At 42.2% G+C, this 17,466-nt stretch overlaps 1 protein-coding gene across 1 annotated transcript in view; it reads left to right on the forward strand.

The window, feature by feature from the left end:
* Window positions 1-16,217, forward strand: part of Slc26a4 (solute carrier family 26 member 4) — a 54,672-nt gene extending 38,455 nt beyond the window's left edge. Inside the window, exons 14-20 of the mRNA XM_004652872.2 lie at window positions 981-1,073; window positions 1,750-1,845; window positions 3,091-3,321; window positions 7,055-7,109; window positions 9,148-9,293; window positions 11,763-11,846; window positions 15,988-16,217. Coding sequence (XP_004652929.2) covers window positions 981-1,073; window positions 1,750-1,845; window positions 3,091-3,321; window positions 7,055-7,109; window positions 9,148-9,293; window positions 11,763-11,846; window positions 15,988-16,011 — 729 coding nt within the window. The 3' untranslated portion in view covers window positions 16,012-16,217. The remainder of the gene's footprint in view (window positions 1-980; window positions 1,074-1,749; window positions 1,846-3,090; window positions 3,322-7,054; window positions 7,110-9,147; window positions 9,294-11,762; window positions 11,847-15,987) is intronic.
* The last annotated feature ends 1,249 nt before the right edge of the window (window positions 16,218-17,466 follow it).

The following is a 17,466-nucleotide window of genomic DNA, read 5'->3' on the forward strand; positions in this document are numbered from 1 at the left end:
TTTATTTCTCTTCTAAGTAATCCTTAGCTTCTGTGAAATTGCCTGCCATCCCTAAAAGACTTTTATCATTCATTTCTAACTAGATATTAATCAGTTCTTTTTTTACTTTAATATTAAAAACTATTTGCACACCGAACCTGGATTCTAGTAGCTGCTACTGAGTTTGGGAGCTGGGGTGCTGAACTCTGATCTTGGTGAGATTTTTCCCAAGTCCCTCAGTTTTCTCACCTGAAGGGGCTAGACTAAAATGGCTATGATTCCTTCAGACTAAAAGATCTCTGATTTCTGTGGGTTATACTCTGGAGTGAGCACTATGTGTCAGGGTACAAATAAACAAAAGGTACCATAGATCAAAGTTCCTGAACACCCCCTCATTGGCCCTTTGAGTCTGCCTTTTTTTTTTTTTTTTGATTCAAAGAATTTTGCAAAACCAAGAATGGAACTGGAGACAATCATATCTCATTTTGAGTCTTGATTTCTTTTTGTTTAAATTTATTTATTATTTATTATTACTTTTATTGTTTGTTTATATTAGTTATATTATTTATTTTCAAGCAGAGAGAAAGATAGAGAGAAGACAGACAGAAAGAATGGGTGTGCCAGGACTTCAAGGCACTGCAAACAAAGTCCAGATGCTCATGCATCTTTTTGGGCATCTGGCTTTACACAGGTACTAGGGAATTGAACCTGGATCATCAAGGTTTGCAGGCAAGTGCCTTAACTGCTGAGCTATCTCTCCAGCCCCTTTAGCTTCTTTATGTGGAAATCAGAGAGCTCTAACTTGTGACTTGGAATTCTGGGAGTCGGAATAACCTCTCCCCCATAACGGGATGAAACCCCTGTATCAGGAGTATTAGTGCTGAAGCCCGGGCCCCCTGCGTAACTGTCACCCAGACTCCACAGCACAGCTAGAAATATGTTGAATATTTGAAGCGTGGAATTAATTAACCCCGTTTTTTTTTTTTTTTTTTTAATGCCAGCTTGAAGAACCGGAAGGAGTGAAGGTTCTTAGATTTTCTAGTCCCATTTTTTATGGCAATGTTGATGGTTTTAAAAAATGTGTCAAGTCCACAGTAAGTATGCTATCCCTAGAAGTTTGGATTTTAACCTCTAGATTTTATTCACTCATTGGGCATCAGCTGGGACTAAGCCTCTGTACTTGGTTCCCTTTTTGTGGGACATTAAAAACTACATCATGACCGGGTGTGTTGGCACATGACCGTAATCCCAGTGTCTGCAACAAAGGGGCTCTGTGACATGAAGTCAATTTGGAAAAGAGGCTGAAAGCTAAAGGGGTGATTAGTCTGCCACTTTGCCGCTGCTTTTGCTGTCTTGGAGCTATGCTATTCTTCCCTGAGTCTCTGGGGGCTGAGCGCCTGGTAGTTTCCTGGCCGGGATCTTGGGACATTGTTATCTTTAAGAAATATCCTTTCTGGAGCGGGGCATGGTGGCGCACACCTTTAATTCTGGCACTCAGGAGGCAGAGGCATGAGGATCACTCTGAGACCACATAGTGAATTTCAGGTCAGCCTGGGCTAGAGTGAGACCCTACCTTGAAAAAAAACAACAGCAAATAAATAAATAAATAAAATAAGAAAGACAAAAAGAGAGAAAGAGAGCAAGAAAGAAAGAAAGAAAGAAAGAAAGAAAGAAAGAAAGAAAGAAAGAAAGAAAGAACCATTCTGATAATAACTTGCATGTAGCATTAGGAACCAGAATTTTTAAGTAACACAACATTGATTTCCAAAGGTTGGATTTGATGCCATGAGGGTGTATAATAAGAGGCTGAAAGCACTGAGGAGGATACAGAAACTCATCAAAAAAGGACAATTAAGAGCCACAAAGGTGAGGCAACATCTCTCCCCCACTCCCCAAGTTCTTTTTCTTTCTCTGATGAGAGAAGATGAATTATTTAAACGTCAATCCAACTCTTTTGGCATCCAGGTTACTCTCTCCCGCACGTGCGCGTGTGTGTATGTGTGTGTGTCTGTGTGTGTGTTTGTGCAGCATGGATGTGCTATAGAGTGGCAAGGACAGAATAAATTCAGAGAGTTCCCTAGAAATGTAGGGTTGATTTTATTTCTTCATGAACAGCATCTGCATTATCTTTTTTAATTTTTTGTTTATTTTTATTTATTTGAAAGTGACAGAGGGAGAAAGAGGCAGATAGAGAGAGAGAATGGGCATGCCAGGGCTTCCAGCCACTGCAAACGAATCCCAGACACATGTGCTCCCTTGTGCATCTGGCTAATGTGGGTCCTGGGGAATTGAGCCTTGAACCGGGGTCCTTAGGCTTCATAGGCAAATGCTTAACCGCTAAGCCATCTCTCCAGCCCCTGCATTATTTTTTAAACTTTATTTTCATTGAAAGGAACAAAGTAGATACAAATCCAGTATCAGAAAATAATAGTAATTTTTTAGACTTATTTTTTTATTCATTTATTTATTAGAGACAGAGAGGGGAAGAGAGAGAGAGAAAATAGGTGCACCAGGGCCTCCAGTTGTTGCAAACAAATTCCAGACGCATGTACCACTATATGCATCTGGCTTACATGGGACCTGGAGAATAGAACCTGGGTCCTTAGGCTTTGCAGGCATGTATCTTAAATACTAAGCCATATCTCCAGCCTAAATAATAGTAATCTGATAAACTTTTGCAGGTGTTGTTCACTGATGTTTCCTGGCAGTATTCTCCCTTGGGGGAAAAAAAAAAGCCAGGGCATGGTGGCACATACCTTTAATACCAGCACTGGGGAGGCAGAAGTAGGAGGATCGCTGTGAGTTCGAGGCCACCCTGAGACTCCATAGTGAATTCCAGGTCAGCCTGGGCCAGAGTGAGACCCTACCTTGAAAAACAAAACAAAACTAAACTAAACAGAAAAACTTCCCAGTGTTTCAGAAATCAACATTTTCTTGGCCTCTCCTTTTTCCATTTTTTTTTTTTCCTAGAGAACATCAAAGCTTGGGTTGATGTAATACTTATCCCGAGTTCATCCCCTTGCAATTTCTGTTTTCAAGTAGCTTGGGGTGAATGGTTGAAAGGCACGTCAAATCATTGGCAATTAAGTTGGCAGTGTTTTCTTTGTTTAGAATGGCATCATAAGTGATGTTGGCTCATCCAATGATGCTTTTGAGCCCGATGAAGACATTGAGGATCCGGAAGAACTCGATATCCCAACCAAGGAAATTGAGATTCAAGTGGACTGGAACTCTGAGCTCCCAGTCAAAGTGAATGTTCCCAAAGTGCCGATCCACAGCCTGGTGCTTGACTGTGGGGCCGTGTCCTTCCTGGATGTCGTGGGAGTGAGGTCCTTACGAATGGTAAGGTTCTGGGCTGCTCAACTGCAGATTCGGAGCTCTGGCGAGAGTAAAGTGATGGTAGGAGTCACAGCTTAGTGACAAGGACAAGCCACACAGGCTCGTTACTGTTTCAGGTGAGTCCATTTGCAATAGGGCAGAGTGAGCTGTGGAGCCAGGCTCCGGTCATAAACACGCTGCTTACCTGCGTGTCTCAGCCTCATCGTGGGCAGCATAGGCGTCTTGATTTTATTTCTTCATGAACATCACCTGCATTATTTTTAAACTTCATTTTCATTGAAAGGAGAAAAGTAAATACAAATTAAGTACCAGAAAATAATAGTCATTTTTAAAAGATTTTTTAAATTCATTTATTTATGATAGATAGAGAGAGAGAGAATAGGTGTGCCAGGGCCTTCAGCTGCAAATGAACAGCAGACGCTACTGAGCACTGTATTTCTCTCTTCCTCCTACACTCTTACACTATATGTTTAAGGAGTATCGAGAAGGGCTCTGACACACAGACACCCGTCAGCAAAGATTTGTTTTTCTGAGGATGTGAATGGAATATGAGAACAAGGTAAACTTAGCCATAAATACTGCACTCTGTTTGCTATGGAAACGACAGAGGGCTGGGAGCGCCAGGTACATGAAAGGACCGGGCAAGACAGGCATTATTAAGAAGCAGTAGGTCATGCAGCTGGGATGTCTGGGCAAGGGTTGAAGAAACACATAGGATGGAAACATCCTTGCTATCAGAAAGCATCTATACAAGGTCAGGTTCATTCATCCAGGGCCTAATGTGTGCTAATTGATCCACGTGGCACAAGAGACCAGAGATTATGTAGCCATAGTTTCTATCCTCATGAGACTAAGTAGGCTACCAGGGAAGGTAGACATTAAGTAATCTGCAAATAACAACTATATAAGGTACTGGAAAGCACACTTTAAATAGGGTGTGACTTGAAGCATCAAGTTTAGATGAAGTCTCAGGTCAGTAGGTACGGAGAGGGTCAGGCAGGTTAAGGCACTGGCAATCAGATGTAATGATAAGAAGTCAAACTTAGGCTGGGGCTGTAGGGGCAGAAACTGATGGAAGGGTGTGGGTGCTAGGGAGAGAGGTAATTATACCTGGCAAAAGTGTGAGAATGTGCTGAAAGGTTCTGTTCTCTGAGGCAGGTCTGGTCATTAGGTCATTGGAAAACATAGTCTTGTTCTTTGTTGTTCGTTTCACTTTACACATTGTCTCCCATCCACTGTAGGTTGTTTACTGGCCAAAGGGCTTCATGAATTTGTCCAGTCCTAATACATTTAATGCCAGCATAGTTCCCACACTAATGTAGTTGCTTTCTAATATTATAATGACAGTTAGTATTGCCCATAGGCGTACTGTCTTTATTATTTTTTTTTTTTTGTTTGTTTTTGAGGTAGGGTCTAACTCCCATCCAGGATGACCTGGAATTAACTATGGAGTCTCAGGGTGTCCTCAAACTCACACAATCCTCCTACCTCTGCCTCCCGATTGCTGGGATTAAAGGCATGCGCCACCACGCCTGGCTTTTGATTTTTTTTAGTCAAACTTTTAATGAGGGCTGGAAAGATGGCTTAGCAGTTAAGGCGCTTGTCTGTGAAACCTAAGGGCCCAGGTTCACTTCTCCAGGTCCCATGTAAGCCAGATGCACATGGTGGCACATGTGTCTGGAGTGCGTTTGTAGTGGCTAGAGGCCCTGGCATGTCCATTCTTTCTTTCTCTCTCTCTCTCTCTTTCTCCCGCTGACTAATAAGCAAAAATAAATCCATTTCCTCAAAAAGGCTTTTCATGATTATTATAAATTCACAAGTAATTTTAAGGAATATTAGGAAACCCTATGGATCTTTTTCTCAATTTCTCCCAATAGTAATAAGGTTTAAATATATAGTACAAAATTACAATCAAGACACTGACATTGGTACAGTTTAAGATAGAAACCTTGATGTTTAAAAGGTCAGTATTTACTACAGCCTCAACCTCATGCCTTTATTTATTTATTTATTTTGTTTATTTTTACTTATTTATTTGAGAGCGACAGAGAGAGAAATAGGCAGAGAGAGACAGAGAGAGAGCATGGGCGTGCTAGGGCCTCCAGCCACTGCAAATGAACTCCAGACGCATGCACCCCCTTGTGCACCTGAGTAAAGTGATCCTGAGGAATCGAGCCTCCTTAGGCTTCACAGTCAAGCGCTTAACTGCTAAGCCATCTCTCCAGCCCTTGTTTTGTTTTGTTTTTCAAGGTAGGGTCTCATTCTAGCACAGGCTGACCTGGAATTCACTCTGTATTCTCAGGGTGGCTTTGAACCCATGGCGATCTTCCTACCTCCCAAGTGCTGGGATTAAAGGCGTGTGCCACCACGCCTGGTCCAACCTCATGCTTTTTTGTCCCAACCAGCAAAGCCTATTTGGGATCCTCTGTACCCCCTTTTCCTTCCTCCTGCAAATATTTGTAGAGCATCTCTTAGTTGGGGTGCTACTGAGCTCTATAGTTCTCTCTTCCTCCTCTTCTCCCTCCTCTCCTTTCCTCTGCTCTCCTCTTTCCTCTTCCCTCCTCTTCTTCCTTCTCTTCCTCATTTTCCCTCCTCCCTCCTTCTTTATCTCTCTCAATACAGTCTCACCATATACTCAAGGCTGGCCTTGAACTTATGATCCCCTTGCCTCAGCCTCTTGCCTCTTGAACCACATTTGGTGTGGTGGTTTGAAATCGCCATTAGCCTCATGCGTTGTGATTTTGACTCATACTTAATCCCCAGCTGGTGGAGCCTTTCTGGAGGCTGGCCCCAGCCTACGTTTAACTTCTAACCATTACATCTTCCCATGATCCCATTTGCCAGTGGTGTCTAGCTCACTCTTGCTGCTTCCTCCCAGCTGATGCGATGCCCTGATGTCTCTTCTTGTCATGCTTTCCCTGTGATGATGAACTTTCCCCTCAAAATTATAAGCTGAGGGCTGGAGAGATGGCCTAGCAGTTAAGCGCTTGCCTGTGAAGCCTAAGGACCCCGGTTCGAGGCTCGATTCCCCAGGACCCACGTTAGCCAGATGCATAAGGGGGCACACGCATCTGGAGTTCGTTTGCAGTGGCTGGAGGCCCTGGCGTGCCCATTCTCTCTCTCTGTCTCTCTCTGCCTCTTTCTCTCTCTGTTGCTCTCAAATAGAAGAATAAAAATAAACAACAACAAAATATTCTTTAAAAAAAATTATAAGCTGAAATGAACCTTTTCCTTCCATAAGATGCTTCTGCATGGGCCTTTTATCTCAGCAACAAGAAGGTAACTGCTATACCTGACTTGCCACATGCTAAGGTATTGTCTTTTTTTTAAATAAAAAAAATTTTTGCTTACTTTTATTTATTTATTTGAAAGTGACAGAGAGAGAAAGAGGTAGAGAGAGAGAGAGAAAGAGAATGGGCGCATCAAGGCCTCCAACCATGGCAAACGAACTCCAGACGTGTGCGTCCCCTTGTGCATCTGGCTTACGTGGGTCCTGGGGAACCGAGCCTCGAACCGGGGTCCTTAGGCTTCACAGGCAAGCGCTTAACCGCTAAGCCATCTCTCCAGCCCAAGGTATTGTCTTTTCATCTTTACATGTAGCATTATTGGAGGTCGAAAATCTCTATAGATTTTCTAATAATAGATTTTTTTCTTCAAAGTCTGGATTCATCATGGAAATGTTGATATTTCTCCTAAGCGCATAATTAAATATGACTGAATTCTTCTCTATTTTTAGATTGTCAAAGAATTTCAAAGAATTGATGTGAATGTATACTTTGCATTGCTTCAAGGTAAAAGCATATGTGCATATTTACATGTAAGACTTTCCCTTATTTCTCCTCCCTTGGAATATGGGTACATGATGTCTGAAGGCTTGTCAATTATAAATTTAAAAGCCAGGCATGGTGATGTAATCCTTTAATCCTCAGCACCAGGGAAGGCTCACTGTTAGTTCAAGCAGGGCTGCAGAGTGAGTTCCAGGTCAGCTTGGGCTGCAGTGAATGAAACCCTACCTCAAAAACAAACAACCAAACAAAAATAAGAAATTTGGAAACTATTTTGTACTATGGTACAGAATGCATATAAAATGTGTTACTGTGTAACATTAAGTGTATAATCTAGTGCCATGAATTATATTTACAATGTTGTTTAATCATTATGTACTATTGCCAATGTTTTTCACCAGCACAATCATCTGGGTACCAATTAAACCATAACTCTAGGGCCATTCTTTTGTTTGTTTTTTGAAGTAGGGTCTCCCTCTAGCTCAGGCTAACCTGGAATTTACTATGCTATTTCAGGGTGGCCTTGAACTTACAGAGATCCTCCTGCCTCTCTGCCTCCTGAGTGCTGGGATTAAAGATGTATAACACCATGTCCAGCTTTGGGGCATTTTTGAACTCAGAAAAAATATTACTTCCAATTTGTGCCACAGACCTGCTATAGAAACGTATCTTGAAAGCAGGGCCAGGTCAGTGGGAGCTGTTTTGAGGAGGACAGAGTCAGAGATGACTTAGGTCCTTTGGGACAAGAAGATTCCAAGGGTGTGAGGCTCTGTGTCTGCCCATACATGGAGGAAAACGCTGATGCTAGGCCGGGTTCTGGAGAAGCGGAGCCCAAGGTGGAGATTCTCACGCCCATGGTTGAGGGAGAGGAAGGCAGGACGGGCCGGGATGGAAGGGACGCTGGCCAGCTGAGGATGCTCTGACTCATCAAAGTGAAGTCCGGGCGGGGCGTGCACGCCTTTAATCCCAGCACTGGAAGGCAGAGAGGTAGGAGGATTGCTGTGAGTTCGAGGCCACCCTGAGACTCCATAGTGAATTCCAGGTCAGCCTGGATGGGAGTTAGACCCTACCTCAAAAAACAAACAAACAAACAAACAAAAAAAAAAAAGTGAAGTCCGGAAGCTGCCGAGAGCACAATGCTAGAGGAGACCTGTAACATACCTGCCAAGGTTCAGGGAGCATTGAGGAAGAGGGGACAGAAAGATTGTAAAGCCATCGGGTGGGAAGGAGAATCCTGGGACATTGCCCCCACCTCCCACAGTGACTGACTGCTCCATTCGTAACTCATAAGCGCTATGGTGGATACCAGTAACCCCACTAAGGAGGACCCTCAGTGGAATGGAGACAGGAGGAGGAGATATCATAGGATAGGGCAATGGCACCAACATGTGATTTGTCCATACCACACAGTTTCTAATTAATAAAAACAAATAAGGAAAGAAGGAAGAAGAAAAGGAAGGAAGAAAGAAGAAAAGAAGGAAGGAAGGAAGAAAGAAGGCAGGCAGGCAGGCAGGCAGGAAGGAAGGAAGGAAGGAAGGAAGAAAGGAAGGAAGGAAGAAGGCAGAAAGGAAGGAAGGAAGGAAGGAGAAGGCAGGCAGGCAGGCAGGAAGGCCGGGCAAGCACATACTTTCACAAGCTTAGCCCTTGATAGCAGGAAGCAATATCCCTGCCAATGGATGCAGGCCACCTATGGGTGGGGGTGGAGGGTTCCAGGCTTCTTCAGGTGGGGCAGCTCCTATTATCCAGGGAAAATTCTTGGAGAAGGGCACAGCTGTGAGCCGACAGCCCGGGTCACTGTAGCTGGGGGGTGGGGTCTGTGGCTTGACTGAGAGGGACATGATTGGGTACCAAGGTCATCTACAAGAAGTTGTGGGAAAACCATTCTATGTACTGCTGGGAAAAAACAAAAGTCGTTTCTGAGTAGGGTCACATTTTAGAAATGAGGAAAAAAACTGAATTTTAAAAAGTAGCTACAAAAAGTTAGTTTGGGTTGTTATTACAAAAATACCTTTTCCTAGAAACTAGACTTTTTTTTCTCTTGCAGATCATGTGATAGATAAGATGGAGCAGTGTGGTTTCTTCGATGACCACATTCGAAAGGACAAATTCTTCTTGACTGTTCATGATGCTATACTCTATCTACAGAGCCAAGCTAAATCCCAAGAGGGACAAGATTCCCTTCTAGAAAGAGTAAGTATTTAGTGTTTCTACATAGTTCTACTTTGAAGCTCAGTCTGTTAGATTTTAGGCCACCTGCATAGCTTCCCAGAGCTTGTTTCTCATCCGTGAAATTGGAATAAAGCCACTTACCTTGCTGGGAAGATATGAGGAGGAAAATTCCAGGTGGGGCCTCGGACATGGTCGTTCCACAATGTATGAGTTTACTGATGAGTGTGGGCATTCTCTATAATGTCTTTTAGGAGATAATATTGAATCTTGGATTTTCTGTATATCAATGTAGAGTAAATTGCAGCAATCTGACATCCTTGAATTATAAAGTCTTATCCGTAAGTGATCTTTGAAAAAGAAAAAAATATCAAAGCCACAATAAGCCCAGGTTAATTTTCTCCCACAAAATAGAATGCAGTCTACTTTCCCTTTTCTTTTGTCACTGTCCTTGTCAAATATCCAGAACAGTCTCCTCTGATTCATGCCTACTGATGGGCCTAAAACAAGAACTTCATCTTCTCTTGACCCTTTCACAGTGAATTTGGGAAAACAAAACAAACACCTACAAAAGTAAAACAATGATAATGATTCTTATAACATAATGCATATTGAATTGCTTCTGTTTTTTTTCCCCTAAAATTAGGATAAGCAGATCTTCATTATGAATTTGAAAGTTGATGTTTGAAGTAAAACTTATTTGGAAAATATTACATTGTTCTTTTCAACTTCTGTTAGTGCACAAATGCTTAATGTTCTTGGTAAAAAGAACAGCTCTAAAAATTGAAGTATCAATCTTAAATGTGAAAGAAAAAAAGTACTAAAATGCTATTAGAAAGATATATGTAAGCTGCTCATGTTTGGAAACTCAAAGCCTTTTCCTTCTACTCAACTTAAAATTTATAACCCATACATTAAAAATAAAGCAAGATCTTAAAAAAAAAAAATCTTAAAGTAAAACAAGCCAGGTATGGTGGTGCACAACGTTTATCCCAGAACTTGAGAGGCAGAGGTAGGAAAATCACTGTGAGTTTGAAGCTAGCCTGGAGCTATAAAGTGAGCTCCAGGTCAGCCTGGGTTAGAATGATACCCTGCTTACATATATATAGCAGATATGTAAGCAGAGATACACACGCACACACACACACAGTATGGATGGGCACATCAGGGCCTCTAGCCACTGCAAACGAACTCCAGATGCATGAACCCCTTTGTGTATATGGCTTTATGTGGGTACTGGAGAATTGAACCTGGGTCCTTTGGCTTTTTAGGCAAGTACCCTAACCACTGAGTAATCTCTGTAGACCAAAAATGTTTTTTGTTTTTTTTTTATTGTTAACACATACTCTTATAAAACTTTAGGCCATGAATGTCATAAAACACACACACACACACACACACACACACAAAGAAACATTCTCCTTAGACGATCTTCATTTGCAGTCAAGGAGGCATTGTGAGTGGTTGGGTTGGATTTTTATTTGGACTCTGAACATGTTAGCCAGAATGCTTGTAGAGTGGGCTGAGTGCTGGTGGTCTGCACGATCAGGAAACTCACTGCTTTATGTCTCGTGGGGATTTAGTGCAAAGCCAGATGCATGGTAGATGTGCTCAATGATGACCAGTCTCACTGTATACTTGTCTTTTCTTCAGGAAGAGTCAGCTGTGTGTTAAGGATATCATAAATGCAGAGATAAGACCCTCTTCCTATCACAAGGACTGTCCCAAGACAATCTAGTTATACCTAACCTCTACCTTTCCTGTGATATCATGACCATTTTGCACAGGGACTTAGTCCTGTAATTAATGTTCATGCTCACAAAGAGACATGGGTTGTTTGTGAAATGAAAAGAAAAAAGAAGAAGAAGAAGAAAAATAGTCCTTCAGAAATGTCATTTTCATCTTTGTACACATTTGGATTTGCCTTAGAAACATTCTTCCTCATATGTAAGACCAAACTGTTGGTCTCATCTGTGCAGAGGATTAAATTATAACTTATCCCTAAAAAAAAAAAAAAGCAGAACTTTCCTGAATAGTCAGCTTGGCCTCCAGTAAAACTAATTTCCATCGAATTCACATTGTGACTGTGCATTGTCCTCAGTCAGCCCTTCACAGTGTGATCACTGCATGCTCAAAGCTCTCCTCGGTGCCCTTAGCTTAGCTGTGGAAAGATAAGCACTATTGACTGTTTGACTGAGGGCAGTGGGGGTGCCCTTCTAAGAGGCACACTCTTCAGAGGCTGGGGAAGAGAGCTATAAAGGAGTTTAAACAATGGAGAATGGTACCAATTCATGCCTGAATGTGAAAATAAAAAGTGGTACAGAGACAATCCTAAGATGGGGTATATAAAAGAACAAGAAATGTAAAAAGAGCTCTGAAGTCTAGAGGTTACATGTGAATCACTAGCGTAGCTTCAGATCATTTTTCAGGGTAGTAACGGGTGGTTTGATGCTATTATATTTCTAATGAATACTGTGTGTTCTCTTTGTCAAGATCACCCTCATTCAAGACTGTAAAGATCCTCTTGAATTAATGGAAACAGAGCTGACCGAGGAAGAACTTGATGTCCAAGATGAGGTATGACCATTGTTTCCTTCTGTAGAAAATAATTTGCACTGGATCTTGAGGAAACTGAGTAATACAAGAAATGACTGTGTCGGACTCAGGACCATTCAGGGAAAATGCAAAAAATACTGAAAAGATGGCTTCATAGGAGAGGAAAATGGAAAACAAGAAGTCTCCTTTTAAGGACTTGGGGACCTTTTGTCTCGGGCATATAGAGGTGACCAGTGACTGGCCACAGGGATAGGCTTGCTTCTTTCTTAGAGACCCAATGCCACAGGATAGGTAAAAGGTGAACAGGGAGAATTCATAACCCAGGCATTTCATAACTTTCAGAAACAGGAGCCTTATGACTTTTCCTCATCTGACGGATGTGGCTTAAAGAGCCCTCCCTCCACTGAGGCTGGTTCTTTGTGCATTAGACACTCTCTGGGCCACCAGACTATCCCTAGGAAACCTGACAGAGCATGTAGTATCTGAGGAAACATAATGGCTTCACCTCAGAGTAAAATGGGAGCAACAGTGGAAGATCACAGGATTTTAAAGTTGAAAGAAATGAAGTAGTGCAACTTCCTCGCCCATGCAGAAATACCTCTTCTTCCACCCCGATGCAAGTCCACTTGAGTTTTCCATGAACTCTTTCCGACACTGGCAGCTAGCGACTTCTCAAGGGAGTCTGATACCTTGATGGAAATCCCTAAAGTTAGTTGTGTTTATAAAACCGAGTTTGGCCTTCCTGTAATAACCACTTGGTTATACCATCCCTGGCAACACAAATCTGCCCACTGAGCAGGCAGACCATCAATTGTTGTAATCATATCTCCATCAGACTCCTCCAGGGACAAATCATACTATTTCTCACAAACATTCAGTCCCTCAAATGCTTTGCTCCCCAAGAAGGGGATACAAAAAATGGTCAGGTGGTCAGGCTGCCCTGGATACCACTCAAGCATGCCTGCCTTGATCTCATCAAGGTATTTAACAACCTGGGGGTCTTTTGTCTTGGGCATATAGAGGTGATCAGTGACTGGCAACAGGGCTAGACCAGTCCTTATTTATGCCTAACTGGATGCATGCTTCTTTTCTACAGAAGGTATGTTGTAAGGTTGTATGGGTCTCTTGACTGTATCAAAATCAAAATCCTGGCCTCTATTGGAAAGGGGTCAAATAATGACTTGAGCATTTTCATACACACATTGGTCTATTTGGTCTTCCCATTTATATTTAGAGAATTGATTTTTCACTGAAATTGCAGGACTACACATATTTCTGCTAGACTGCATCTTGTTGGTGCTAGTTTATTGATTTGGTTTTATATTTTTAATCTATCATCCAACGTATTTACTCCCCAACCTATCCTGTTTAATAGGTAAATATGATAAGCATCACTTTTATGACTTTCCTGATCCTAATTAAAAATACTGAGTAACATTGTGACCCTACAGTAAAATTAGACAGTGAGAATGACAGACAGAAAATTTTGTAGAGGAAAGATAATGCTAAAATGAGTATCACAGGCTGTGGTGGCTTGATTCAGGTGTCCCCCATAAACTCAGGTGTTCCGAATGCTAGGTTCCCAATGGAGATTTGGGAATTAGTGCCTCTTGAAAGCAGTGTATTGTTGAGTATGAGCTTATATGGGTATTGTAGCCAGTTTCCCCTTGCCAGTGTTTGGCATACTCTCCTGTTGCTGTTGTCTACCTTATGCTGGCCAGGAGGTGATGTCCACCCTCTGCTCATGCTATCATTTTTCCCTATCATGATGGAGCATTCCTCGAGTCTGTAAGCCAAAATAAACCCTTTTCCCCAAAAAAGTTGCTCTTGGTCAAGTAATTTCTGCCAGCAATGTGAACCTGACTGCAACAGTAATGTTGGTACCAAGAGTGGCATTGCTGCTAGATACCTGACTGTGTGGCTTTGACCTTTTGGAGCAGATTTTCAAGAGGAATGTGAAAGTGTTTGAAAGCTTGGCCTAAGAGTCACCTTGCAGTACTGTAAGTACAGCTTAATGGAGTATTCTGGTCAGATTTGAAAGACCTGAATGCAGTAAGAACTATGGATTGTGAGGTTTGGCTTGTGAGGGTGAGAAAGAGCCTGGACTAGGCTAAAAGCAGTTTTGTGAGAGGCTTGCCATATGACTGTATCCTGAGAAGTTGTGCAGGGTTGCTTTGCATAGAAATGGACTGGTATGTGCAGAGGGATATGGCACAGAAAGAAATCTTTAGGCCAAAACTGCTTCCTGTTCAACTGCAATTGTATGAGAAATCATAGCCATTGAGATTGGGCCAGCTGACCTGCATTGGGACAACGGAAAGAATGCAGTTTTTTGAAGGGGCTTGAATGCTCAAGGAGTGTCCTGTTCTTCAAAGTCAGCTTTATTCCCCACTGGATTAACAAATTGGCACCCACCTGGTATTAAGGAGCATAAGAAATGCAGGAAAGAAACAGTCATTGAATTTGCAACACAGTCTTGTGTTTTGGAAATGGTCATGGGCAATGTGAAGCAGGTTTGCTGGTTGCCTGCATGGAGACTCCATGGGGCCATGAGGATGAACTATGGATTATAGTTGAGACCCAGGGGAGATGCCAGGACCACGAGATGGCTGCTAAGGAGAGCGCTGGCCCTGGATGAAGTTTTCCAGGATTGTGAGTAGCCTAGCTGGAGGGGTGGAATTGGAACTCTGGAGACTTGTTGCTGGTTAGAATTTCTGGACTTGGAGACCTTTCACTGCCTGGAGTTGTTGGACTTGGAACTACAGAATTTGATGTTTGCCCTGTTTAAATCTCGTATTGGTTGAATATTTTTCTATGTCCAGTGCCATCTTTTTCAGTATGAGTGTTTATTCTGTGCCATTATGGATTTTTTGGCATTATGGCTCAGTAAAATGACCTTGGATTATGGGGATGTTTGAACATCATTTGGATTGATAAAAACTATGGGGAATTTTAAAGATGAACTGAATGCATTGCATTTTGCATCATGTAGGGTTATCAGTTTATGAGGGCCAGAGGTGGAATGTGGTGGTTTGATTCAGGTGTCCCCCATAAACTTAGGTGTTCTGAATGCTAGGTTCCCAGCTGATAGAGATTTGGGAATTAATGCCTCCTGGAAGCAGCATAATGTTTGGGGCAGCCTTATGGATATTATAGCCAGTTTCCCCTTGCTAGTGTTTGGCATACTCTCCTGTTGCTATTGTCTACCTTATGTTGGCCACGGGGTGATGTCCACCTTCTGCTCATGCCATAATTTCCCCCTGCCATCATGGAACATTCCCTCAAGTCTGTAAACTAAAGTAAGCCCTTTTCCCACCAAAAGCTGTTCTTGGTCAGGTGATTTCTGCCAGCAATGCAAACCTGACTACAACACAGGCAAAGTATCTTAGTCCAACAGCTTAATGAGCTTAGGAAAGTCATTATTGGCCTGGAAAGTCTTTCCAGCTTTAGTGATTTGACTAAAAACATGTATATCAAAATTAGAACTTAAAAGCTGGGTATGGTGGTGCACACTTTTAATCCCAGCACTCAGGAGGCAGAGGTAGGAGGATCACCATGAGTTCAAGACCACCCTGAGACTACATAGTGAATTCCAGGACAGCCTGAACTAGAGCAAGACCCTACCTTGAAAAACAAACAAACAAACAAAAAAAGATTGGAACCTGAGTAGCTGCCACATTGTAGAATATTTAGTAACTGCCTTATAAAAGGATGATTCTGGTAGGGCTTCGGAAGGATGGAGCTGTATAACACAGGGATCTCAGGGCTTGGATTTGAAGCATGACAAAACCCGGACCGTGTCTTGATTCTGTTACTTGCTCTGCATTCAGCCTGGGGCAATCCTGTTTTCACTGTACTATATGCACATACAATCGAAATCATACCATCACACAGTCATGAATATTAGAGGATGTGGGGAGCAACAAGAACAGGATTTTGTACATAATCACTGCTTAACTGGCAGTAGTCGTGGGTTTTACAGAAATCTCACCGAAGTATGATGGGTGTCAAAACCAAGTCTACTCTGCTTTTATTGCGGTGACTCATGTCTGAACTGAACGAAGCCGCCCGTCAGTACCACAAAGGGCATCTCTGTAAAGATGGTGTCGATCTCAGGAGAATCTAGTTGCACCAACACCGTGTTTCCCCTCTTCCTCCACAGGCGATGCGCAGACTTGCTTCCTGAAAGCCACTCAGGAGGTCGCTGTCAGCAAGGACCGCAAGACAACATTAATCCACCAATGCCAGGCCATGCCAATATTTTCTGCACTGACCATTTCTTAGCACTTAAAACAGTCATTTTTTTCCTGCAATGTTTGTTAACTCTAAGGCTTTGTTGTTGTTTTGGTTTTGGTTTTTCAAGGTAGGGTTTCACTCTGGTCCAGGCTGACCTGGAATTCACTAGTAGTTTCAGAGTGGCCTCGAACTCACAGCGATCCTCCTAGCCTCTGCCTCCCAAGTGCTGGGATTAAAGGCATGTAGCAATGCACCTGGCAAATTTTTTTTTTTAAACTTCTTATCCATTAAACAAGAAACACTATTTCTGCACTTTATTTAGAAAACAAATAGCTTAGGTCAACATATCCAAAACAAAGAGAATTATACTGATGAATTAACAATGTCTGGAATCTGTTGATCTCCCAGATTTTCCATCTGTGTTCACAAGGGTACTGATCCTCTGATAAATTGGAATTTAGTGTTGGCTGAACAGCTTCCATGAGCAGGTGAGCCAGGAACTAGTCATAAAAGATCAGTTCTTGCCAGGCGTGGTTGCGTACACCTTTAATCCCAGCACTCAGGAGACAGAGGTAGGAGGATCAAGGATCGCCATGAGTTTGAGGCCACCCAGAGTCTACATAGTGAATTCCAGGTCAGCCTGGGCTAGAGTGAGAGCCTACCTCAAAAAACAAAATAATGAAAACACACACACACACACACACACACACACACACACACACAAAGATCAGTTCTGACCGACTGGGATATCCCCGCACTGCACGGACCACTGTGTAAAAGGTGAAATGTAATCATTAATGCACTTGTCAATAGCAGCCATTGCAGTCACTGTGCTACAGAAATCTAACTTTTCAAACCTACAAGTTTGGTTAGTAACTAATAATGACTTTTGTAATATGGGAGCAGATATATAACAAGAATTTAGGATCTCTCTGAAGGCAGAAATGCTCTACTCAAAAGCTATAGAACTGGCCTAATGTATTTATGAAACATTCATGTAGAGAAGTGAGGCATTAATATTTCATGGTTTATAGAAATAATTTGTCAAGCTAACAGTCACAAATCACAAAAGAAAAGGTATGCCAATCTCTAACTCTAAAATGCAGCTTTAATGTAGAAATTTTGCTTGTATGGTGAGATAGATAGGCCTGGTCTACTTGAGCTCTAACATGAAAGCCAGCTGCAGTGCTGCATAGCTGTAGCCTGTAACCTTGGAGCACTTGGGATGCTGAGGCAGGAGGATCAAGAGTTTAGGGCCTGCTGGGCTACATAGTGAGACTGTAAAAAAAAAAAAATTAACAAGAAGACTGCTATTTTGATTAAAAAATCATTTTGATATAAGACCATACTGATGAATATGAGCTTATTTTTTTCTAAATACTTAACAATACATAATGTGATATTT

This window comes from Jaculus jaculus, chromosome 16 (assembly GCF_020740685.1).
Source record: "Jaculus jaculus isolate mJacJac1 chromosome 16, mJacJac1.mat.Y.cur, whole genome shotgun sequence".
NCBI classification, from domain to species: domain Eukaryota; kingdom Metazoa; phylum Chordata; class Mammalia; order Rodentia; family Dipodidae; genus Jaculus; species Jaculus jaculus.